This window comes from Pestalotiopsis fici (genome assembly GCF_000516985.1).
Source record: "Pestalotiopsis fici W106-1 unplaced genomic scaffold PFICI_Scf_10, whole genome shotgun sequence".
NCBI lineage: Eukaryota > Fungi > Ascomycota > Sordariomycetes > Amphisphaeriales > Sporocadaceae > Pestalotiopsis > Pestalotiopsis fici.
In genome coordinates this window covers 1,902,017-1,926,203 of record NW_006917100.1, presented here as the reverse complement: position 1 = coordinate 1,926,203, position 24,187 = coordinate 1,902,017, and the positions used below count along the sequence as shown (strand labels likewise).

General features: G+C 53.0%; 11 protein-coding genes across 11 annotated transcripts; 4 read left to right on the top strand and 7 right to left on the bottom strand.

Annotated features, from left to right (window-relative positions):
• Nucleotides 1–308: 308 nt before the first annotated feature.
• On the top strand, nucleotides 309–1,451 carry PFICI_12816 (uncharacterized protein; the record flags this gene model as incomplete). Its single annotated transcript, XM_007841397.1, has 4 exons — nucleotides 309–354; nucleotides 740–789; nucleotides 916–1,367; nucleotides 1,421–1,451. The coding sequence occupies 4 exons, from the start codon at nucleotides 309–311 to the stop codon at nucleotides 1,449–1,451; spliced, it is 579 nt and encodes a 192-aa protein (XP_007839588.1).
• Nucleotides 1,452–2,146: 695 nt separating this feature from the next.
• On the bottom strand, nucleotides 2,147–3,549 carry PFICI_12815 (uncharacterized protein; the record flags this gene model as incomplete). The annotated part of the gene is made up of 4 exons (XM_007841396.1): nucleotides 2,147–2,439; nucleotides 2,499–2,988; nucleotides 3,127–3,293; nucleotides 3,456–3,549. The coding sequence occupies 4 exons, from the start codon at nucleotides 3,547–3,549 to the stop codon at nucleotides 2,147–2,149; spliced, it is 1,044 nt and encodes a 347-aa protein (XP_007839587.1).
• Nucleotides 3,550–4,548: 999 nt separating this feature from the next.
• On the top strand, nucleotides 4,549–5,965 carry PFICI_12814 (Metacaspase-1A; the record flags this gene model as incomplete). The annotated part of the gene is made up of 2 exons (XM_007841395.1): nucleotides 4,549–5,887; nucleotides 5,940–5,965. 2 exons carry the CDS (start codon nucleotides 4,549–4,551, stop codon nucleotides 5,963–5,965), a joined length of 1,365 nt encoding a protein of 454 aa, XP_007839586.1.
• Nucleotides 5,966–6,303: 338 nt separating this feature from the next.
• Nucleotides 6,304–7,879, bottom strand: PFICI_12813 (uncharacterized protein; the record flags this gene model as incomplete). Its single annotated transcript, XM_007841394.1, has 2 exons — nucleotides 6,304–7,312; nucleotides 7,398–7,879. 2 exons carry the CDS (start codon nucleotides 7,877–7,879, stop codon nucleotides 6,304–6,306), a joined length of 1,491 nt encoding a protein of 496 aa, XP_007839585.1.
• A 349-nt stretch (nucleotides 7,880–8,228) lies between these two features.
• On the bottom strand, nucleotides 8,229–8,903 carry PFICI_12812 (uncharacterized protein; the record flags this gene model as incomplete). The annotated part of the gene is made up of 2 exons (XM_007841393.1): nucleotides 8,229–8,421; nucleotides 8,494–8,903. 2 exons carry the CDS (start codon nucleotides 8,901–8,903, stop codon nucleotides 8,229–8,231), a joined length of 603 nt encoding a protein of 200 aa, XP_007839584.1.
• A 543-nt stretch (nucleotides 8,904–9,446) lies between these two features.
• Nucleotides 9,447–10,519, bottom strand: PFICI_12811 (uncharacterized protein; the record flags this gene model as incomplete). Its single annotated transcript, XM_007841392.1, has 2 exons — nucleotides 9,447–10,122; nucleotides 10,182–10,519. The coding sequence occupies 2 exons, from the start codon at nucleotides 10,517–10,519 to the stop codon at nucleotides 9,447–9,449; spliced, it is 1,014 nt and encodes a 337-aa protein (XP_007839583.1).
• Nucleotides 10,520–11,632: 1,113 nt separating this feature from the next.
• PFICI_12810 (uncharacterized protein) lies at nucleotides 11,633–13,645 on the bottom strand (the record flags this gene model as incomplete). The annotated part of the gene is made up of 5 exons (XM_007841391.1): nucleotides 11,633–12,600; nucleotides 12,653–12,736; nucleotides 12,793–13,058; nucleotides 13,137–13,468; nucleotides 13,526–13,645. The coding sequence occupies 5 exons, from the start codon at nucleotides 13,643–13,645 to the stop codon at nucleotides 11,633–11,635; spliced, it is 1,770 nt and encodes a 589-aa protein (XP_007839582.1).
• Nucleotides 13,646–15,007: 1,362 nt separating this feature from the next.
• On the top strand, nucleotides 15,008–16,026 carry PFICI_12809 (uncharacterized protein; the record flags this gene model as incomplete). The annotated part of the gene is made up of 2 exons (XM_007841390.1): nucleotides 15,008–15,612; nucleotides 15,672–16,026. The coding sequence occupies 2 exons, from the start codon at nucleotides 15,008–15,010 to the stop codon at nucleotides 16,024–16,026; spliced, it is 960 nt and encodes a 319-aa protein (XP_007839581.1).
• A 507-nt stretch (nucleotides 16,027–16,533) lies between these two features.
• On the bottom strand, nucleotides 16,534–18,432 carry PFICI_12808 (uncharacterized protein; the record flags this gene model as incomplete). The annotated part of the gene is made up of 1 exon (XM_007841389.1): nucleotides 16,534–18,432. The coding sequence occupies one exon, from the start codon at nucleotides 18,430–18,432 to the stop codon at nucleotides 16,534–16,536; it is 1,899 nt and encodes a 632-aa protein (XP_007839580.1).
• A 1,782-nt stretch (nucleotides 18,433–20,214) lies between these two features.
• PFICI_12807 (uncharacterized protein) lies at nucleotides 20,215–22,189 on the top strand (the record flags this gene model as incomplete). Its single annotated transcript, XM_007841388.1, has 3 exons — nucleotides 20,215–20,776; nucleotides 20,906–21,907; nucleotides 22,029–22,189. 3 exons carry the CDS (start codon nucleotides 20,215–20,217, stop codon nucleotides 22,187–22,189), a joined length of 1,725 nt encoding a protein of 574 aa, XP_007839579.1.
• Nucleotides 22,190–22,373: 184 nt separating this feature from the next.
• Nucleotides 22,374–24,074, bottom strand: PFICI_12806 (uncharacterized protein; the record flags this gene model as incomplete). Its single annotated transcript, XM_007841387.1, has 1 exon — nucleotides 22,374–24,074. One exon carries the CDS (start codon nucleotides 24,072–24,074, stop codon nucleotides 22,374–22,376), a length of 1,701 nt encoding a protein of 566 aa, XP_007839578.1.
• Nucleotides 24,075–24,187: the final 113 nt, after the last annotated feature.

Below are 24,187 nucleotides of genomic sequence, written 5' to 3'. Positions count from 1 at the left end.
TAGGTAATATACTGGGGCTAACTCAGTACCTTGTAGTAGCTATGGAGCTAATGCGGAAGAGCTCCAGCAGCTTTGGTATCATCAAAAAGAATAGCAAGAAGACATTGCAACACCAAATACCAGAGTATATAATACCAAAAGCTCAACATATCAGGAACATCTAAAAGAAGCATGAAACATTGATAGACAAATGTGGATTAGAACTTTGAATCACATCACTTATTAGCTAAAGCAAGGTACTGCCCAGATACCTGGTAGGCCAGGAGCTTTCCGTCCTTCCTTGAATCTCCTGGTGGTGAAAAAGAATTATGGAGCCGCAACGACCAGTTGACGTCATTGTTGCTCGGGAGAGCTGTACTAACCTAAGCTTGGCCTTGCAAGCGCTGCGCTGCGAAGCGGATGGCACGCATAAACACGCAGCCAAAGACACGCACACCCGATTTTCTCCTTCGACTCAGACCCCCGAAAGACAGACCTGCATCGCATGTGCTTCATCATCTATTAATCACACCACATCCCGCCTCTGTCCATTGAGAAAAAAGATTTGTCGTCTTTCTTTCTCCCTCACGCCAATCATTCCTTACTCTACCACACACACAAGTCCTCATCGAACCAGCGACGAGTTCAAACAACCAACAATAGTATGTGACTTTCTGTTTATTGTACCCCCGCAACTTGTCGCGCAGCATATTTTTACGGTCGAGAGTGTTGGGTCATGGCTAACAAACATCATCTGTAGTGTCTTACGCATCAGTAGCAGCATCAGGCCCCAAGCAGACTCCCGAGGAGGTATGTTTCATTGCGCATACTGCGCCGTGGCCGACAGCTTCCCAAAGCTACTGCCCGCGTTGCTCCCTTTGAGCCCTTGATTTTTTCCCCCGATTGACATGAGCTCACCTATTTGAATCTATCCAGGCTGCCGCTCCTCCCCCTCCCGAGATCGAGCCCTCTGAGAGCGCCAGTACCGCCTCTCTGGTTGACGTCGATACACCCTCTGTGCGCACCGTCCCTTCCGACTTTGAGGAGCAGGACGTCCAAACCGATACCCAGGCATCGCGCATTCAGCACGAAGAGGAAGCTCGTGAGGCCAAGGAGAAGGCCCGCGCAGAGGCAGAGCTCGCCAAGAAGAAGGCCGCTGCCAAGGCCCGCAAGGCCGACAGCATCCTGACCAAATGGTTTGGCAACCTCAGCGACGGTGCTAGCAGCGCCCTCGTCATCAGCAACCTGGTGGGCGTTATTGGTCTGTCTGGCTTCCTCGGCTACAAGGCTTGGGATCTCCACGAGCGAGGCCGTCTGGGCTGGAACCAGATCGGTCTTGGTTTGGGAGTCTTGAGCGTTGTTGGTGTTGTTGAGGGAGTTTTTGGAGGGTAAGTTTGCCTTGATTGGTTGGCTGTCATCGCACGATACTAACTGTACCTAGATATCTCTACAAGGGCAAGAAGCAGCAATAAACATTTAATGGCTTAATTTTCCATTCGCGTCGGTATCGGAGTTTTCGAAGATGAACAATTCCCAGTTCCCATTTGTACTTTTTCACGCATTATGAGTCCACAGGCGGTCGTTTGGGGGGTTTGGAGTCTTTACTCTTAGGTTTTGATGTGCGATAGTCTCCTGTCAGCAGTATAAATGCAATCATCCTCTGAAAGTCGCTCACAGAGTTGTGTGGACGGGCATGGCGAGCCTGTACGCGAATATTTTCATCAGCCTCGATGCCCCATGAAAGACGAATAAGACCGAGAATCAAGCAATGCTCCCCACCGTACACAAGCTGGATGGGCAAAAGCAAGACGCGACAACGAGTACAAGATCTCGACTCTTACTCTGTATCAGATCCTGGCCGCTACCGTCGATGGATATCGTAAGGAGTCAATGTCGCCGTTGTCTTCTCCCACCGGCAGAGAGCTTTCGGGCTTGGACAGTACAGCGAAACATCATGCACTTAGGATTTGACTAGATTTCTGAGAACAATGCATTCTACAGGTGAAAGTATGAACCATTCAATGTTAGAGTCTCAGGCATTTTGATTGACACTGTGTTCAGTATTGGTCTACATATCTAGACACCAGAATATCATGCCTGTGGTCTCATGTGGTAGACGCCACGGCCCAGTTCATCAAATGTACTGACAGTCGGATACTCGTTGCTTCTAGTCATCCTCACCATAATACTCTTCGTACTCTTCCTGATACTCTTCTCTGGCCTCCTCAAGCTCCTCGCGATCACTGCTGCTGGCGCTACTCGAGGCTGCGTCTTCGAGAGCCTCAATGTAGTCCTCGCGTGCCTCCTCGAGAGATTCACGATCACTCTCATCACCAGGAGGAGGTGCGTAGTATTCTGCAGGGGGCGGTTCTGCATAGACAGGGGCAGGAGCAGCTTCTACTACATAGACGGGAGCAGGAGCTGGAGCGTGGTGCTCATCATCAGACGAGTCATCTGGTACTGTTAGCGTACCGCGTCTCGGCTGTACAGGAGAACCCCAAAAGATAATAAAGACTCACCCAAGGCTTCGTGAAGCAGGGCACCGCCAACGGCACCGACTGCGAGACCACCGGCAGCACCAAGCAGCATACCGCTTTTGTTGCTGCTCTTCTTCTCCTTCTCGGGCTCGTAGCTGTCGCCACGTTGGTCGCCTGCATAACCTCCGTACTGGCTCTGACCTCCGTGGTCGCCTCCATAGCCACTGCCGCCGCCGTAGCCACCACCACTGCCATATCCACCAGCTCCATAGCCCGAGTCGTGGTGCCCATAGCCACTGGGAGGTGGTGCGCCGGCACCGTACGAAGACTCGTGGCCGCGGGAGTCGGCGCCGGGCATGGGCGGCCGAGTGGCATCATAGCCGGGAGCCTCCCATTGAGATCGACCAGTGGCCTCCTCTACATAGTACCAGCGCGAGTACTGCTGATCCCACTTCGGAATCCAGCCTCTAGGAATGGGAGGCTTGTCCTGGGGAGGATGGTACTCTGGAGCCTGAGACTGGCCGCCATATCCCTGTTTCACGTATCGGAGTTAGCAATTTCCTTTTTTGGTTGACTTCAAGGCGAGGTAGAATCTTAAAGCATAAGGTCTAAATATGTGGCTCGGCCTTATCCCTATGCCGTATCAGGGATTGGAGTATTGGAAACTGACCTGCTGCGGCGGAGGTGACGAGTACGATCCTGGAGGCGGCGAGTTGTACTGCTGAGGAGGCGGAGCCGAGTATTGGCCCTGTCCGTACTGCGATCCGTATTGACCGTACTGCTGGGGAGGAGGCGACGAGTAAGAGCCCGAGTGAGAGTCTCCAAAGTCGCGGCGGCCTGTTCCCAGTTTGGCGTGGTTAACTCAAAGAAAGCTGAAACCCGAGTTGAGGCACAGAGTTATACGCTATTGCGCAAGGGGGAAACGCCGTCGCTCTTTTGGCGTCGGGTTAGGGTAGATGGATTTGTGTTAAAGATTTGTGAGATGTGGTTTTAGCTTACCATATTGCTGCGCCTGCTGCTGCTGTTCATCATCCTTGCGACCTCCGACGCTAAGGTCATCGAACTTGTCGGCAAGGTTCTTGAAGAAAGACATGGCAAATGCTGTTGTGGGAATCTGGGGTTTGAACGGGGATTCTGTGTTTTTTCTGGGGGTGGAAAATGGAGGGAAGGAGTTTGAGTAAATGTTGCAAGATACAACGATTTAATACAGAGACCGCTGAGAGGGTTGAGTGGTTCACGCAGAGGTCATTATACCACACATTTAGCAATCAAACACCCACATCAATCAATCAATCCACGAAAATCACGAGCAAAGCGGACACGTCTGAGATGACTCTCATTCAACGTTTTGGTGCACCGCAGCTTCCAGATAGTCAATCAGACCCGCTGCTGTAACTGCCAAGCCAATACTGCTGCGTGCCGAGCATTTGTTTCACTGGTATTAAGTGGTTCCTGGATGTCTCTGGCAAACGAGCAGCCCTACAAGAGGTAGGAACCCCCCCAAAGATCCCCTATCTTTTGCGGAATACTCATCGCGAGACACGTTGGAGGCCTGTTGATTGGAGTCCTCCCACGCATATGAAGCAAAGTTAAGCCCTCGAGAAGTTGCCGAATTCCGGCTTGGAAGTCCTTGGAAGCGCGGCTTTTAGGCGGCTGAGCCCGACGTTCTGGCCCTTCCAGCCAGTCATTGTTAGTGGGGTTGCTGTACAGTTTCCAGGGGCTTGGGGGGCTGCTGCATCTCCAGCAGATCCCTCGTCAGCTGCTACAAGGGTCTGGCGTCTTCCTTCTTGCCCCGCATGCAGCTTATTGCGTTTCGGCGTCAAACAAACAAACGACGTTGCCTTATCCTGCTGCCAGCCTACGTCGCTGTTGCTGCTGCTGCTACTATTGCCCCTCCAAAATAGGAGCCCCGCTCTGGTTTGCGACTACGTACTACTGGTGGCTGCTGTTGGCCTCGTCTTACATTTCTCATATCACATCACATTGCCGTACCTCAAATTCCTTGTGGTCTTTGTTCTTTGCTTGGCGAAACCCTCTCTTTTTTTCATCCCTCCACTCTCACTCGGCAACTTTCCACATTTCGAGCACAATCATGTCTTACAACCAAGGCTACGGCGGCGGCGGCGGCGGCTACCCTGGCGGCAACTATCCCGGCCAGCACAGTGGTTATCCCGGCCAGCATAGTGGCTATCCTGGACAACACGGAGGAGGATATGGCGGCGGCGGTGGCTACGGTCAACCTCCACAGGGACCTCCTCCGGGTCAATGGCAGCAGCAGGGAGGATACGGCGGTGGGCCTCCCGGACCGCCTCCGTCGCACTACGGTCAAGGTCAATACTCTCAACCCCCTCAGCAGCACGGCTACGGTCATCACCAGCCGCCCAACTACCCGCCCCCGCAGAATCTCGACTCTTACGGCTACCCGAACCAGTCTCAAGGGTACAACTCGGGCGGATACGGTGGCGGCAATCAAGGTCGCTCGAATGCGCCCCCTCCCCCTCACAATGCCCAACAGTTCGGCCATGGCGCCCCCTCCGAATACACCTTCCAGTACTCGCATTGTACTGGTAAGCGCAAGGCCCTGCTGATTGGTATCAACTACTTTGGACAGGATGGCGAGCTACGTGGATGTATCAACGATACCAAGAATGTCTCTGCTTTCCTTATGGAGCGCTACAACTACAAACGCGAGGATATGATCATCCTCACTGATGATGCGCAGGATCAGGTCCTGCAACCGACTGCTGCCAACATTCGTCGGGCGATGCAGTGGCTTGTCGCTGGTGCCCGTCCGGACGATGCTCTGTTCTTGCATTACAGTGGTCACGGAGGTCAGACTGCTGATCTTGACGGAGACGAGGAGGATGGAACCGATGAGGTCATCTACCCGGTCGACTATAAGAGTGCCGGCCATATCGTGGATGATGAGTTACACGCTCTCGTGGTCAAGCCTCTCGCCGCCGGTGTACGATTGACAGCCATCTTTGACTCATGCCATTCGGGTTCCGTTCTTGATCTGCCGTACATGTACAGCACCAAGGGTGTGCTAAAGGAGCCCAATCTGGCTGCCGAAGCTGGACAGGGACTGCTTTCTGCCATTGGCTCGTATGCTCGCGGAGATATGGGTGGCGTCGCAAGCTCCCTTCTCGGATTTGCCAAGAAGGCGTACAAGGGCGACGATGCTTATAACAAGACCAAGGACACACGTACTTCGCCAGCTGACGTCATCATGTGGTCTGGATCAAAGGATGACCAAACATCTGCAGATGCGACTATTGCTCAGCAGGCTACTGGCGCCATGAGCTGGGCATTTATTACAGCCTTGAAGCAGAACCCCCAGCAAAGCTATGTCCAGCTTCTGAACAGCATTCGTGACGTATTAGAGACCAAGTACACACAAAAGCCGCAGTTGAGCTGCAGTCATCCTCTTGGTATGTGAACTCATGTTTGATTTTTAGAGTGCTTTGTGCTAATTAGTTGCAGATACCAACATCCTGTTCGTCTTATAAGGCGGCCAGAAAACGCGATATGATTGATGGATATATCACGGAGAATGCAATTCAATCCGATTTCAGCGAGGGGGTATGCAGATGACAAGGAGGAACGAAAAACAATTATTTTACTAATATAGACGCATTAATCACGACTTGCACTTTGGTTCACCTAACATGCATGAAGACCTACAATTCCAGAAGAAGTAAAACTGACATCAACGCGACCGCACCCGCTTTTGTTTCATAAGCTACCTCTACATAGAGAAGAATGGGATGGCTCGTATTCAATGTTACTAAACACTCGTATCGATATTTTCGTTGTGAGCCGGCGTCACTTGTCTCCGTCAAGACAGTTACCCAATATTTGGAGGCATCCAGTCATCGAGCGACATCTTGTCTTGGCGGGTAACATTATCGATGACAAGTTTGTTGGTGCCAAAAAGGTTCATAACTTCACAGTCTTTGCCGTCTGAGAAGAGCAAGAGTCTTACTCGGGTACTTGAAATACCGCACATGCTTGCGACAAGGGAATAATACAACTTGCGGTCCGAGTCGCCATGGCAAGACTCTCCCGGTAAATAGAGAACAACATAAGCTGGGCCGTCGTCGGGCACTTTTTGCAGCTTTTCGACTAGTGAGGGCACGTCCGGATCATAGCCGCTCGCCGGCATGTGGCCGTCGAGATGCGGCATGGCGATGAGCATTTGCGCCGACAGCCACCAGATCAGATGGGTCATGGTATACCATCCGTCGGCGGGCGGGGATCCCTCCCTCGGCAGCCCGTTGTAGCACAAAAGCCTGGAGGAGTTGGCCATGGCCAGCTCGTACACGACGCGGTTGCACAGGTCGTGGGTCGCGTCGTCGTCCTTGGAGGCGTGGATGTATACGCGCGACACGTCCACGCTGCTCGGGTCCAGCCACCGCCCGATCAAGTCGAGTGTGGGTTTTGCAATCTCGGCCGCGCCCTCTAGCCGGTCATCGCGAAAGTTGAAGCCTGGGTGGAGTATGAGGCCCGGCGCAACGGGGACGACAGCGTCGTTGTCGTCGTCGTCGTCGTCGTCAACCTCCATGGTCTCGACGGCCACGGTTCCCGCCGTGGTGCCCGACAGCTCGCTTGCCGTTCTGTCTAGGCGCGGCGAGATGGTGAGTTTCTCGAGCGCCTTGATGATGATGTCGTGGCTCTCTTGGAAGATCTGCTCTTGCTTTCCGAGTTGCACGCCGCTTTGCTCGAGGGTGTTCTGGATGACGGCGAGACTTGCCGTGTGCTGGTCAAACACCTGAATCCTGTCCTCTTGTTGCCGCTGTTCTAGTCGCTGGAGTATTTGTGCGGCTTCAGCCTGGGCCTTTTGGCTGCGCTCATGGCTGTGGAGAAAAGAAAGTCAGTACAACTTTTTTTTTATCTGGCAAAGGCCGTTCAACAAGAACTTGTACTCGCCTGTTCTTTGACAGCTCATAATGCGCAAGCGAAATGATGAGTTCGAGTTGTGTGAGCAGAGTCCCGATTGTAGATTCCAGATGTGGAAACTCGGTTTCGTTCAACTTTATACGCACCGTAGCCACGAAGCGTTTCCACTTGTTCACACCAGCCGGAAGCGTCATCTTCGCGACCTTTTTTCGGAGTGACGCGAGCTGGGCCTCACACTGCGTCAGTGTGCCGCCGAGTCCCGACACGGTCACGGCGTTGGCTAGGACGGCTGGGCCGCCGCCGCCCTCGGGTGGTGCTGGTGGTGTCGCTGCCGTGGCAAACTGAAGAAGCTTGATCTTTTGGATAAACTCGTCAATGCTGGCGACGCGCGCGGTCGCGTCGCCTCCCCGATCCTCGTTGTCTTTGCTGATAAACGTGTCCCAGAATGACTTTCCCACCACGTGAAGCATGCCCGCTGCCTGCACAATGGCAATGGCGCTGGCTGCGGCCGATACGCCGTCCATATTATCAAAGGCCGCTGCTCAGAACGGGAAGACGATAAAAAGTTTTGATAGTGTTGATGAAAGGACGACAAAGAGATTGCGTACAGCCTTATCTGCATATATGGATGAACAGGCGAGGCTCAGCGAGGCTCAGCGAATCATTACTGGGCCAGCGCAGTTGGGCTCCGACAAATGGGCTTTCCGCAAGGCATACTCGGACCAGTGACTCTCAGCTCCCAATCCAAGTGACACAAAATGATATAACCCGATAATCAATATTCTTCTTTTTTTTCCCTATAGTGTATTATGACACCAAGTCTTTCAGCGGGAGGTGGTTGTTTTGTATATTCTAGCTATTGAAGTCTATGGTCTATTCTGACCAGCCATCACCTGCGCATGTCATCCAATTGACCGAGACCAGCTTCAGCTGGAATTTCTCTGCAAATTGCGCCGGCTTAAATGACCGTCGCTCCACAAATTCCTCTCCTCCAGCGTCTTGCTTTTTGAGATCGAGGGCCTCGGGCTCTCGGTACAAGAGAAAAAGATACCGGTGTGGTTTCGAGCTGCATTATGCATTAATTCCTGTTCCAAAAGTTTCCTTATCAAATGAGAAGCCTTGACTCCAGGCTACGTACTCGTCCTTGGGACCAGGGCCTAGATACTCTGTAATCGTCGGCTTTGTCAACGCAACCGCCCCTTGGCTCCCGCCAGCTAGGGGCTGCAGACCGCTCACGATCCAGTGTCGCCAAAAGGCAAACTTCGGATCATCTGGCGTGGGCGCGTCCGGGTCGGTCAGGATGAGAAGATACGAGGCGTTTGACGATGACGAGCTGCCCGTTTCCGGCGCAAAGGATATCGTTGGGGCAACCTTGCATTCGCTCGCTCGAAAAAAGTTGCCCAGATCCACCGCCTTGTCGCCAAAGCTGATTTTAAGCACCGTGCTAGGTGCAAAGGAAGAAGGGATCAGCTCGGAAGCAGAGCCAGGGACAAGCTTGGCCTTATCGAGTGAGGCCTGTAAAGCTGTAATATGTTCTTCGAGAGACATTTCTTGGGATATCGGTCCGTGTCTGTATTGAGGCTTTTCGAAAATAAAGAGAATTGTCTGAGCGCTTGACTGGTATGGAAATTCAAGACGATATATACAGACAGTTCTTTCGAGGGGTCGCGGGTGTGCCTCATTTACTGTTCGTCTGAGTGGTGGAAAATTATATCTTCGTGTGGAGTCGATTCTTGGCAAGACATTGTGAATCCGATCCTCGAAGCTGATCGTCCGGAGCTCTTCAAACTCATGACGTTTTGCGTTGCAGATGATTCAGTCGGTCGTTGTACCGGCTCATTCGACAGAGTATATCTTCGGAGATTGCAATGAAGCCCGGAAGGTTCTTCGGGTTTCCTGTACTAAAGGGACTCGCTCTCGGCAGTGACATGCACGCTCTTGAGGCTTGCTGCATCTTTTGAGCTTTTCAATACCTTGTAGGATCGTGATATCTTCGGGATAGTTTGAGCAAGTCTTTGTAGTCTGATCATTGCAGCAGCCATGTTATCAGAGTACAATGTCGTCCGCATCGCCGTGCTCGTCGATCCCTGCTTATCGAAGCAGCATTTTCTGCTCTACTACAAATATATTATCGTCCTTGTCTTGATTCGATGCAGATGCAGGTGGTGATTGGCCGCCTCGCATATATGCACTTTCGCCATTGTGCAAATTAGAAAAGGAGTGCGTCTTGTCCATTGTGTTTGGGGTCTGGATTTGGAGCTCGTTGGCGTACACGGCCCCGTCCTTCCATGCCTGGGCGCCGGCGCCTGGACTCCTCTGTGCTGGCGTGTTGTCCGGGTTTGCGTCGTCTGCTTTCCGTTTCCGGAGCCGGATAAAGGCAAAATACGCCAGTCCGGCAATGATGAGACCACATACTCCGAAACCTACAGCAATGCCAATGACGGCTGTTTGGCCGAGTCCGGGTTCTGGCGCAGCCGTTGCCATTGAGGGCGTAGGAGACGCGGTGACAGTTTCGGATGGCATTGCCATGTTCATGGCGGCGAAGAGTGAGCTTGCGTCTGACGCTGCATGCAATGTTGTATCGCTTTCGTGCCACACCATGAACAGTGGCTCTGCAATGATGGTAATTGGACCTGCCGATGATACGACCGTCGGCTCATCGTTTTCTTGCACCATTGTCGCTGCAACAGTAGTCGAGGTCACCGTCGCAATGCATCCATATAGTCCCGTAGAGTCTCCGCTGGTATAAGTGTCATATGAAGCGGTGCTTGAGTGCAAGGTTAGTGGGATATATTTGTCATGAGTGAAGAAAGGAGTCCATTTTACCTTGCGCAACAAGCGCCGACATAATATGACGATGAGACTCCATCCCAAGACACTTGTGTTACTGATTTGAACTCGGACTTGTATGGACAGATGCCGGCCGAGTAGGTCGCGCCGGTTGCGCTATACGGTTGGCACGTACTCCATGCTGTGTTGTGGCTCGAGTCGCTGAAGGCCGTACTCGAGGACCGCAAGACGCCAGTGTCCCAGTACCACTCAGTTGAGCATTGATCGGGCGGCGTAAAGCGCGTCAAGAGAGCCGGCGCCGCTTGTTGCGCGCTATAGGTCTCAACTGCTCCATAGATGGTGGTCGACGTGATGGGAGGCGTCGTGTAAGACATGATGGATTCCTTTCGTGGTAGGACATACGATTTCCGAATTGGCGGCTTACCAGTCAATCACCATCCTCTTTCTTTGCGACCGCCAGAATCCGCAGACAAGAGGAAACACTTCCCAGCCGAGAAGGAATCCTATCGTGAAAGGAACTAGACTCATGGGAAAGTGGCTCAGCCCTCTGAAATGACCCACGGGGGGTACTAAATGTAATGCTAAGATTGGTTCCGAAAGCTTGCTTTGCTTGCCCCAAGAACGTCCAAGGAAACCAACCCCTGGCGCTACTGCAGAAATATGGATGCCTAAGCTTATAATGATCAGCTAAACGACCCAATCAGACACTCACTGGGCACGGCCTAGTACTGTGTATGGAAAACGATTCCAAGAACGAAGAGGTGTGGTGTTATTGATGTTGCAGAGAGAAGGTCTAGCTAACAGCTGCCAGCGTCATTGTTGTTGTTGTTGTTTTTACCCCTTATCTAGTACTAGATTCGCGCCTTCCAACCCAATTCAGTAGCGATCTCATACGAGCTTTGCGGCACAGCACTGCCAATACGATCCACAGAGGCTGTCAGATCATGGGTACGGGCCTTTTCAAGCCCATTTCGGCTTCCAGCGCCGACGGTTTTTAGAAGAAGCATTGCAGAAAGCTTGGCTCTTTTCTGTCTTTGCTTGTCTTTCTTTACCCGTCTAATGTTTCTAGACTCCACCAATTCTCAATTCTGCACCAGAGCCGACCTTGCTGCACGCTTTGGGAAAGAAAGAGAACACCCCCCAAGGACGGCCGGGGCGATCATCGATCCAATACTACGGGAAAATAGACCAAAATAGATACAGTGACGGGCATGGGCAGTTGCCGCTGATTTGTTCGGTTCACGTCTCACTCCGATACGTCTCCACGTCACCGTCCTGAGCCGAACAAAAGAATCATGGAGGAGAAAGAAGAAAATGTCTTTAATATCTACGTACGAATGATACTTTGATTTCTGTCTGCTCTGTAGCCAGGACAAGCCAGGAGGCTTTTTTGTTTTCCTCTTCCCGCGCCAATGTATCCATCCGTACCTGCATCGCATCCCACATCCCGCAAACGTTGAAGCCCCTGGAGCCCCCTTTAGAAACAGCTAAACCTTAAAGGGGACAGCTACAAATCTCCTCGGCCCTTCGGTTTCACGCTTCTTTTGAGCGGCTTGCACTGCCGCCTGCTGCGATACGAAGTCGCTCATCATGCTCCAGACGGGCACAACGCCGCCCGTGGCTTGGAGTTTGGCCATTTCTTCAATCTCTGCCATGGTCATGGTGATGGTGCCCAGGGGTACGGCTGCCGCCGCTGCTTGTCTAGCGAGAACCGCTCCAGAAGTGCCGGGGTTAGCGGCGGCAGCGGCAGGTTCCTGTGGGGGAGTAGTAGCAGTCGTCTGGCCGGGTTGCTGCTGTTGCGCAGCACCCTCGCCGCCGCCGGCTGCTGCTTGACCCGCCTGTGGTGCTCCGCTGGGTGTGCTGCCGGCGGGGGCGGCGACCTGGACGGTGCCGGCTCCGGACATGCCCATTGTCACAATAAACTCGCCGTCAATCTGGCTCACGGGTACGGCGATGCGGCTGTTTTGCTTGTCGAGGAGCGCCTGGGCAGAAATGGGGGAAAAGGTAGGGGATAGGAGAAGCTGTGTGGCTGCTGGGAGCTGTGCCTGGGTCTGAGTGGGAGACGTTGCCGCTTGTTGCCCTTGTTGGGTTGCGGCAGCATCCTGGGCGGTTGTGGAAGAGGTGGCGGCTGAAGTTGAGCTCGAGGTCGCGCTGTCAGCCGCGGTCGAAGTCGAAGATGATCCATCGGCGGCCGTTGTCGACCCGGCTGTCGCAGTAGCGTCCGAGGATGTCGAAGTAGCATCGGCCGATGTGGCGTCGGCGGCTTCGACGGCCCTGCTGGTTGTGTTGGAAAAGGTAGCGGCAGACGAAGCGGACCTCTGCCGGCGTGCCAGATTCTGAACGGAAGACCCTCCTGGGTTCTGGAGCACTACACGTTGCGCAACACCCAAAGAAATCGGAGTGTTGGCTTGTGCTCCCATCTGTTGGGCCATTGTCATGATTCGTTGAGCATTGACTAAGACTGCATTAGAATTTTCTTGTCTACACCACCGAGACGTAAGACCTACGAGGCAGCTGGACAACCGCAACCATGGAATTAAGATCGGTTGCAACTCCAGCGAGATTCGAAGTAACCTTGTAACGGAAGTTGTCTGTGGTCGAGTAAGCTTACGAAAATAGTACTCAGAGGGACGGCCGTTTTACTCACTGACAGGCATGATACCGCCGGTGGTCATACTCGAACTGACACCGTTGACGACGTCGGTCTTGAGTGTCATTGGCTGGCTAGCTCTGACAGACATGCGGAAACCGTCGGTGAACTCAACCTCTTGAATGCCAGAACCAGAGATCTGGACCTGTTGGTTCTGGTTGAATGTAGTCAAGACATTGCTGGTCTCGATGGTCTGCCGTCCGACGGCCATGTATTCTCCATCGAGACTCGTCATCTTGATCATTCGCACTGTATTGTCCGTGCTGAATCATTGTTAGTCCACTTGATTTGTGAAGGGAGGTTGTGCCACAAAGACACAGGCTCCTGAGAGTGGTACTCACGTGTTGACACTCTTGACGCCTTCCATGATGATCCAAGCTTGCCGGTCAGGTGAAAGTTGAGCAACAAAAGTATTGTCGGGGCTGACACCAGCTTGTTGGAGGATGTTGGGGTCAATCGACATCTCAACCTGACCACCAACCAAGTCGGTTGCCTTATTTGTCTGAATGGTCATGGAGTTTTGAGACAACTGGACAAACGGTTGACCAGAGGACCCAACGACATGATTAGCCGAAAGCGGGTTTGGGTTTTGGTTGACAATGATTTGTTTTTGCGATTGAGAAAAGGTCTCAATCTTTGAGTTGTCGGGGAAGATGAGGCGGTTCAGTTGCATCTAAATCATGAGTGAGTACGTATTTGACTGCCTCGTTCGCGGATGATATATACTCACGTCGCCATTAAGATTAATGACTTGATTGAACTGAACTTGTTGATCTTGCTGGGCTGCTACCAGCATGACAAGCTTACCGCCCAGCACAAGAATTGACACGCATATCGATGAGAAAGCCATTATGTTATTAGGAGGAAGTTTTTTGTATCAACCACCGGGGCTGTAGGAAAAGGAGAGACGTTGTAATGACAGACGATGGAGAGAAAGAGAATGTAACGGCCCAGGCCTGCCCTGCAATCAATCAGGGAATGAAGACAACCAGAACGAGCCCGAGTGGCTTCTTCACCGTCTTGGCTATATGGGCAGACAAGAAGTTAAGAAGTCTGCATTGGCAACATCTATGGGTACTATGATTCCTCCTGCTTATGCGCCTACCACGGACTCAATCGCATGAGCCGGCCCCGGATCCGTCTCGTATATTTCGCCCATGAGGCCGTGCCGATGGCATCCCGTGCGTTGCCGTCCAACAAAGGGGGCTTTCAATGAAGGCAAAGTCATGAGAGAGGCATATGTGATGATGAAGAAAATGATATTGTCTCTTGGCCCCTAGAAGCGGATGGTGGCTCTCCGGCCTACAAGGCGGTCTTGGCGCTGTAATACTCGAGTCTGGCCTGATGATGTGCCACAAGGGGGGTTTCTTGGCGAACCGTGCGGCGACGGACGAAAAGAAGGACACGATTGGTCAATTGCCGTATGTTTCAAACGCTCGATCTTTCTCCAAGACAATCGGTCTCCCAAAAGTCAGTGCGGCTTTACAGTTTCAGATCGGCGCTTGCCGCATTCGGGGTCCATGATGGCCTGGGAATAGTTGCGATTGGCCGAATAGCTACAAACTAACCTAACCTTGAATGCTGCCCTGATCGACGCCGTATGCATTTTGTCGGCCCGGGCTCACTAACATGATTATGGTTGAGCTTGCTTGCCAAGATGATCCCCTGAGGGAGCCTCACTATAGTACATGGCTGCCTTCTATATGCCGCGATCACCTGACCCCAAGGTTATGGTCCTATTCCCCAGATTCTCTCGTCTCTTCTCGTGCCAGTATCACCCTTGTTGGTCAATTTGGTTCACATGGCATCTTGCAGCAGAAGGTGGTAGTCGTTTCTGATCTGCTCAGCGCTTGAGCTTGGCAGTATCAGCAACTATACAGCCCAGAACTCGACCTCTTGCAGTGGTCTCGTCTCTTCACTTCGTCTGGTATATGTAGTCTCTTTTTTGCTCAAGTGAGACGATGAGAATGCGTGCGATTTCTTTCCTTCTCCCCAACTCGCATCCTGATCTAGGCGCCTTGACGGTGCAGACAGACTTACTCTCATTTGCAAGAACAAAAATTACTCATTCTTTCCTTCTCTACCTGGGGGTTCCCTTTTCCTTTTCTTTCTTCAAGTCCCTTTGCAAGGCAGACTTGAACATAATTATCTCTAATAATCCAATTCTCGTCATTGCTTTTACCATCAACATTTCAAAAACTTGCTGGTCAATATGCGTTCCGCCTATGTAATCTCCATCATTGTCGCGGCACTGCCGCTCTTTGGTGCCGCAGTGCCTGCAGGTACCAGCTCCAAGAGTCAGAGCAAAGCAGTGTCCAAGACCAGCTCCTCTGCGGTCGCTTCTGCGGCTGCTTCTTCCTCTGCAACGGCTGGAGGTGCCGCCGGTGGTGACGCTTCGACCGCCAAAAACTCGACTGCTTCGGCCACGGCCAGCGCCGTCCCTGCAGAGGACAGCAACGGCGTGACCATGGGCATGAAAATGGTCAGCGATACCCAGATCGCCAATGCCGTCATTTCGTGGATGAATGATACCGGCAAGGTGACCAACTTTCTCGACACGGCCACGTCTCTCACCGGCGACGACTTTACCCGCCAGGCAACCATTGCTCTCAATGCCGAGAAGGATGAGCTCAATCACAAGACGATTCTGGATGCCGCCATGGGCCAGCAGCCCGACGTGCAAGATGCCAATAATGTACTGGCCATGCAGGGAACGTTCCAGATGGTGGTTGATACGCTTCAGAAAATGGTTGACGGCGGGCCTGACACAGCTCAGGCTGACGTAGATGCAATCAACCAGAACCGTTGTGTGAATGTGTAAGTCCACACCGTAGCCCCGAGGTCCTAGCTGTAACTGACTCAAATGGACGAAACAGTCTCCCCAACATTGACAAGTACTTTGCCGCCGCCGGCTCTTCCACCATAACCGCGAGCCGTCCTACCGGCTGCCTTGAGATAACTGGTGCCCCAACCAGTACTGCCGCCGCCCCTGCCGATGCAGGAGACGCAGCAGCAGGCGACGCCGCCAGTGCCAGCACAACCTCCGCTTCATCTGACAGTGCCACTTCGGCGTCGTCGGCCAAGGCCACGGCCTCTTCGGGTGCCAAAGCCGGAGGAGCAGCAGCCACGGGAAATGACGCCTCGGCTACCTCGTCCAACACCAAGACTTCTGCTACTCGGGCGGCGGCCTCTGCTGCTGCCAAGACCACCAAGGCTACGAACAACAATTGAGACACATGCTCAACAAGCAACGTTCTCTTAACAATACTTTCAAGATCTGTCCCGTAGTAATTTCTTAGCGTTGGTTATGGAAACTCTTGGTCTCTTTTCGTAAATGTATGAGTAGCAAGCAAGCCGTAAATGCTTGATCAAAGCATCGAAAATTACACAAATGTTTTGATCTACAACGTATTTGAAGAATCCTACAAATACAAATATATCAGGCGTTTGGGGAGTCAAAAAATGGAGATATAAAAAAATCAATGATGTATCAACAGTCCTCCATTGATTCGTCTGCGACATGTACCAGACATTATCGTTGCCCTTGATTGAAGGCGAGGACTAGGTATTCGCTTGGGATGAGGATGCTGGGGTGCGTAAACTTATCCTCAAATAATATGTGTAAGAAAGGAGACTACGTACCACTGGAGAATACATATTTGCCATGAATTAACCAGGCTATTCGTAAGATGGAAAATATGGAACTTAAAGTCAATTATAGGCTGTTGATTACATGAATTATGGCTGAAAGTTTGTATAAATCCTCCCCTCCCATGGTTCCAATGCTGCATCAAGTTGAGCCCTCTCTCGACACCCGTCAGTCGTACTCACCAAGAAATGAGCACTCTCCGCTGAGCAACCCAAGACCTCATTCACATTTTCCGGCTCTTGTACCTCTTTGGACCAATTCATGACCACCAACGCCCGTCGCTTGGTGCCAGGCTTGCCATTTACGTCGAGCTTGCTCTCCTTGACATACACATACCTCTGCAAGTCCTCATCCCGCAGAGACCGAAATACTCCGTGGACAAAGACGTCTGGATACTTCTTTCTAATCTTTAGCAGTCTCCTCCAAAACTCCAAAACGCTGGCTGGGTCTCCGGTCTGTTTCTTCACATTGATGTCCCGGTACCCATCGTGAACCCGCATCCAAGTCTCGTCGGCGTCGCTGAAGCCGGCATTCCGGGCCTCGCCGTCCCACTGGAACGGGATCCTCGAGTGGTCCCGGGCGAGGATGCGCAGGCCGTGCATGGTCTTGTCGACGCGGTCCCGATCGCCGCTGGCCGAGGCGTCGGCGTAAAAGTTGCGGCTCTCGACGTCCTTGTACTCCTCAATGCCCCAGGCCGCGGGCATGTTGACCATGCCGATCTCCTGGCCCTGGTAGAGGAACAGGGTCCCCGTCAGCGTCGCCTGCCACAGCGCCAGGGTCCGGGCGCTGGCCCGCCACAGCTCGGCGCCGCTGCCGCTGTCGCCGAACCGCGAGACGGCGCGCCCGTTGTCGTGGTTCTCGCAAAACACCGTCGTCCAGCCGTCGGTGCCCTCGATGAAGGTCTGGAACCGCGCCACGTGCCGCTTGAGCGTCGGCAGCGTGTACGGCTGGTAAATGTACTTGGGGCCAAAGCCGCCGCCCGTGCCGAGCCGGATCATGCTAAACTCAAAGACCATGTCGAGCTCGCGCCGTGCCGCGCCGACATAGGGCAGCACGTCGGCGGGCCCGGCCATGTTGGAGAGCTCGCCCACGCTCACGGCCTGGTATGGCGCCAGCGCCTTTTCGTTCATCTCGTGAATGAACTCGTGGATCCTGGGACCATTGCACCACATTTCTGGTGCCGGCTGCGATTCCCAGCGTGGATCCGTCACTGGCGCATCTTGGTACTCGGTGCGCTTGGAGTACTTGTTGACAGTGTCGATACGGAAGCCGTCGACACCCCGATCCAGCCAGAACCGCATCGTCTCCTTGTAGATGGCATCTCGACAGTCTGGGTTTTCCCAGTTCAGGTCAGGCTGATCAGGGGCGTAGAGGTGCAGGTAGTACTCCTGCGTCTCCTCGTCCCAAGTCCACGTGGGACAAGCAAAATATCCTCGCCAATTGGTCGGCGGGATGCGCTCGCCCTGACTATTGTATCGCGCCGGCTTCCATATATACCAATCCCGTTTCGGGCTCGTCTTGCTGGAGCGGGATTCCTGGAACCACGCGTGCTCGACACTTGTATGATTGACTACGAGGTCGAGTATCAACTTCATGCCCCGGCGATGGCATTCCTCGGTCAGACGATCCACGTCTTCCGCCGTGCCGTATGGCGCGTATATTGCTTGATAGTCCCGCACGTCGTAGCCCATATCCGCTTGGGGGCTGTCAAAGACTGGAGAGAGCCACACGCAGTCCACGCCCAGATCTGACAAGTAGTCCAGTTTTGATATCAGGCCAGGTATGTCTCCCCAACCATCGCCGTTGCTATCCATGAAGGAAGCCGGGTATACCTGGTAAAAGACGCCTGCTTTCCACCAAGGTTCCTTACCCAGAAGTTGTGTCCCATTCTGTTCCGTTTGATGGCACAAACCATTGGTCAACTTGCTGGAGGAAACATGATTTGGGTACAGTGTCGCAGGAGTGATCTTGTCGGCATTCTCAGCCATGATGGTGATGCTATGGGAATGCATTGTGAGCTAGGTCGTGCTTCTGCTTTCCACATCTACCACATATACCCAAAGACTGATGGTCGACTGTTTATATGAAGGGGAAAAGAAATCATTTAGAATCCCTTCTTATCTATACAGATCGACATCAACCTGTGCTTGGACACCATGACTGTCACACACTTCTGACTCGTGCACCCGGACCCTCAACAGTTTCACGAAACCCGTATAAACTGTAGACTAGCTCATCATAGTCAGCAGCTCGCCCCGTGCCTTTCCCCTCCCCCCTTCTCCCGTGTGACCATGGAGCACACCAAGTGCCGACGGAGTTCAAGACTCAAGACCGGGTCGGGTCCAGATCCGAAAAAAACTTACAGGCCCATTGACGAGGCTCCATCAAAGTTTCTCCATCGCCCGACCCGCATACCCGCTTTGCAACACACATGCGCGCACATGGACGGCCTTTATTGTTGCATCGTGTAGGGCCAAAGCTTGGCGGGATGGTATTGCCGGAGCGTGCATCTTTTGTAATCTAATCTTTCATCTTTCCATCTAAATCAGGAGGGGGAGGGGGATCCTAGAAAAGTCCACCTTGACTGGTCAAAATCGGTGGGTAAAAATTTAGCCAAGCGTATTTTTCTCGTCTTTTCGCAACTTGACATCCGATACTGAATGGCAATTGTTGAATAGAGGCTTCTGCTATAATGGGCGGAAGTCGAGGCGGAGCTTCCTGAACCTCGGTGAGTAGCTATGTTGGGAATGGGTTGCGAGCTTCTTTCTCCCTTACCTCTTGAGAGGCAGCATCCAGTGTCGAGCCAAATTGCCTAGACTCCTTGCTTCTCTATTGTCGTACTCGTACGGAAGCTAGCTTGTGAGGCAGGTCTTCTAAAGTAGGCATAGTGGTGAGTCTGTTATAGTTTTGTTGGGGGTATTTTTGGTGGTAGTACTACTACTACTACAGAAATGATGCGATAACACCTTGGTAGCTTGTCTTGGAGCGACACGCCAAGAGCATGCAATGCATAATGTAGCAGCACCAACGCGGCACAGAGTCGTGGTGGGGGAGGGATCCAAGTTCATGTCAAGTAACCATATGCTGCTCCATGGTATCCAGGGCTAAACATGTTTGTGTGTGGGGTTTTCTAGAGCCCCCGGCCGGTATCGAAAGGCAAGTTTGGGCGATCCCTATGTGTACGGAGTATAATAAAGTAATAACAAGTACGAAGTAGCATGTTTTACACATCTTCACAGTATGTAAAAGTCCGACGACTCGAGTCTACTCCGACACAGACCCCATGGTCCGACCAAAACTCCGCCAGTAGTATAGGACAAAACCCAGTTGCACCAATGAGACGAGGATCCGTTCCGACACCCTGGCTATACTCGGCCCTCCCTACCATATTCGTTAGATAGCGCAGAGCAATGGCCAGATCCAAGCGTTCCAACTCCAGCTTTGCTCCCCGCATCATCAAATCGCCAACCCCCCGGAAGTGACCCCAGAAGGACCGAGGAAATAACTCGGGCCGTTCGTGACATAACGTATTGCACAGACGCGGCACCGTGAAATGGGGGAGAAATTTCCGGTCGGCACGAGAAGCAATTTTGAGGAGCAAGGCGAACCTTGAGAGAGAAGCCGGGTATTTAGACGCTGCAGACGGTCGACTCTATAAAAGTGAAATACTTTTCTCGCCCCTTTCGCTTTTTTAGCTCCCTTGAGGCTCAAGAAGGGAAATAACAGAAGCGAGCCACAGCGACCCTCCCTTTCACCCCCCCGCTACCAAGATGGCGGAATCCTCCAAGCAAGGAGATGCCGAACTAGGCGACGCCGGGCTCACCAATGAAAGCCACGTTGCTTCCGGAGCTGTTCACGAGGCCAAGAGCACGCCCTCGCATCCAGGGCTCGATACGACAGACGGCAAGACGGCCCTGATAACGGAGGCGAGACATGCTGCGGACGCGGAGCATCGCATGACGCTGCGTACCGCCCTCAGGCTGTACCCCAAGGCGATAGGATGGTCCATGTTATTGTCTAGCACCCTCATCATGGAGGGTTACGACCTTGCCTTGCTCGGCTCCCTTTACGCTTCGCCAGTGTTTAACCAAAAGTTTGGTACACAGAACCCAGAGACCGGGAAATGGGCCGTGTCGGCAGCATGGCAGTCTGGTCTCTCAAACGGCGCTCGAGCCGGTGAGATATTCGGGCTCATCTTTGCTGGTTGGGCCGCAGACCGAATTGGCTACAAGAATACCACCATTGCCAGTCTATGTTTGATGATTGTCTTCATCTTTGTTTTATTCTTTGCACCAAACATCAAAGTGCTCGTGGTGGGAGAGATACTGTGTGGTAAGTCTAGCGGAACGAGCCCAATCTCCTCCTCATCTTGCCACCATTCTTTGCACATCTAGATAGGATATGCTCACGACATGTGTCACATGTCTTGGACAAGGAGTAGATTGACTAAGGCTGGTACAGGCATTCCATGGGGCGCATTCCAATCAGTCACTCCGGCATACGCCGCAGAGGTGGCACCGTTGGTGTTACGCCCTTATCTCACAACTTTTATCAACATGTGCTGGGTCATCGGCCAGTTCTTCGCCGCGGCAGTAAACAAGGGCTCGGTGAGCCGTACCGACGAGTGGGCCTATAAGATCCCCTTCGGCGTGCAGTGGGTCTGGCCGATACCCATCCTGGCCGGGCTCATCTTTGCGCCCGAGAGCCCATGGTGGTATATTCGCCATAATAATCGCGAGGCGGCAAGGAAGAGCTTGCTTAGGCTCACGAGCGCCAAGGACACGAGCTTCAACGTGGACGAGACGATTGCAATGATCGAGCACACGAACCAGATGGAGAAGGAGATCAAGGCCGGCACCACATTCCGCGACTGCTTCCGAGGCATTGATCTGCGAAGGACCGAGATCGTCGTCGGCATCTGGCTGGTGCAGACCTTGGGCGGACAGAATATCATGGGGTACTTTGCCTACTTCTTGACGCAAGCCGGCATGGCGGCAAGCAACTCATTCTCCCTGTCCATGGCCCAGTACGCTCTTGGGATGGTGGGCACGGCGGGGTCTTGGTTCCTCATGGCGCGGGTTGGGCGCAGGACGATTCACTTCTCTGGACTCTGTGCTCAATTCATACTGCTCATCATTGTTGGGTCGCTTGCGTTTGCCGGCACTAATGCATCCGTCTGGGCCATTGGGGCTCTGCTGATCATCTTTACTTTTGTCTACGACTTTACTGTTGGGCCCGTCACCTATACCCTGGTGTCCGAGCTATCGAGCACGAGACTGAAGGCGAAAACCATTGTGCTTGCTCGCGCGGCTTACAACGCAAGCAACATCTTCGTCAATGTGATGACAAACTACCAACTGAGCTCCACCGCATGGAACTGGGGAGCCAAAGCTGCGTATTTCTGGGCTGGGACGTGTATGCTAAGTGCCATATGGGTGTTTCTCCGCTTGCCAGAGCCCAAAGGTGGGTGTGAATTCTTTCCCTTCTCGCATGCTTTTACCTCTTCGCTACTGAGTATATCTCGTGTCGGGGGGAAGCTAACGCATGATCCTTGTAACCTCGCTAATATTTCGGCTGTCTTTAGGTCGAACATATGCCGAGCTAGATTTGCTCTTCGAGCATCAAGTACCAGCTCGCCAGTTTGCCAAAACCAAGATTGATCCGTACGCAACGTCGACAACAGCACATGACCACGCATTGGATGAGAAGGAAGCCCCTCATGAGACCAAAGTGTCGGCAATCTGATCGTCGATCAAATGTATTTCGTGTGACATATCACCAAACAGGTGGTAGAGGCAGTGGGTGTGATCCGGTGTGCCGCCGTTTTTCGGACAGGGCCTGTCTCTTGATCCCTTTTGGGCAGCTTTTATATGCAAGCACTTTCAAATATAGCGAGGCGACTCCGCCAATATCATTTTTCTTCGCGTGTTCAATTGTCCACAATGCCAGGAAGTACAGCCATCAGATGCTTGACCATCAGTTTATCATATACAGTTCTGCCGCCTGGTAGTTCCGTGATCAATCCTCTGATATACTTGACGTCTTCCTCTGCTGGTCCTCGCTCGAACCCTACAGGCACTCTGGCAAGAACATTGACCACCACGCAAGCAATGTCAAACAACTTCTCGGTGAGACCTACGCCATGTACAGTCATGGCCCCGATTTCTAGGTCTCGAGTACTCAATGCCAAGTCCTTTGCAACCTCCAATGGGTAATGGTATGTATGACTGGACTTGGCCAGAGCTGCTTCGGAGAGGAGCCCTAGGCGAAGTCGGACCTGCCATATGATGATACGAAGCCATAGTTGCGTTACTCTCAAGTTGGCTTTTTGCGTTTGATGTAGCGATGACGGCGGACTATGGCCCAAGGCGGCATTGACGGCGGCCTCAATCTCATCGAGGGAACCTGGGGAAGGAGGGCAGGAGATGGATTCCGAATTCAGTATCGCGATAAAGGAGGTGTCCAGGGGTCGAAAGAGCGACGCCAGAGACCAAAAGCCACCTAGTGGGTGTGACTGTTCGACGGGACTTGTGGTCGGCAAAGGCACACTGGGACTGGCAGATGTGACTTGGAGCGTAATTGGGCGTCGATAACGTATTGCGTGACCGCGTTCGGAAGCGATGAGCACCCAGTATAGACGGTCGGCCAAGGATCGGGTAGAATCTGGTAGAGTCTCCGGCTTGAACAAAAGATACAACGTGGTAGTTTCGCGTAGAAAGAAGAATGCTTGGCTGTGATGTAACAATGCCGCATGACATGTGTAGATGAAGAAAGTGAGAAGCACGCTCTCAAAGCTGGGGTTCGAACTCCGGGGTAGATGACGGTGGGCGGCAAGAGCCTCCTCCAGGAGCATCCATCCGTAAGCGGCATTCGTCTCCGCGGTCACCAGGTCGCCGAACCTCCGACCTCCGGGCTCCTCGACCTGCAATAGCACCATGGCGCACATTCCAATAAGTACGCAATATGCTTCGGCTCCAGCCTCTGTCGATTCCATCATACGCCTCTGTAAATGTGAGACGTAATCTGGGGAGAGGATCGGGATGGTGGGGCCCAGACGGAGAAAGAAGCGCTCTGCACATTGCTCCAGGACGAGGTTGGGTACCAAGTCTGGCTGCCTTTGAAAGGACTCCCTGGCAAAATTGGTGTGCGTCCGGCCACCGAGGCCCAGCGTCGACAGGGTCGGCGACGTGATGAGCGCCGATGTCGTGCCCAACTCATAGACAACCGTGCCGCTGCCAAATCGTGATTGCGGCGCGGCGGACGCGGGATTGGCACCTCCAGCAAGGCACTGCTCGGCTAGGCCCGTCCTGATGCACCTTTGACAAGGTCGCGACTCGCTGCAACCTTTTTGCAGCCTACGGCATCTCGCACATGCACGCGACACCTGGGCTCGCTTCGCTCTCCGTTGTGCCATGGCGGCCTGTCTTGATGGATCATCCTCTACCGAGCGCCTTGCCGGTGCTCGTCCATCCGTCGTCGTGCTGGTATTACTGTTGCTGCGTCTGCTGCTGCTGCTGCTGCTGCTGCCCGCCACGGCCACGGCCACGGCCACGTTGGCGGTAGGCGGTGTGGTGGACGTTGGTGATATCAGACCGGCAGCCTGGGATGTCGTAGCCGTGCCCGTGCTCATTATTATGAGCCAGTCTATTCTGTTAACATTGTCGAAGGATAAATAGATTGGAATGTAGCAAAAGTTGGAGTCACTTGATCATATGGCAGCAATAAGTAAGAAGAAACAGGTGC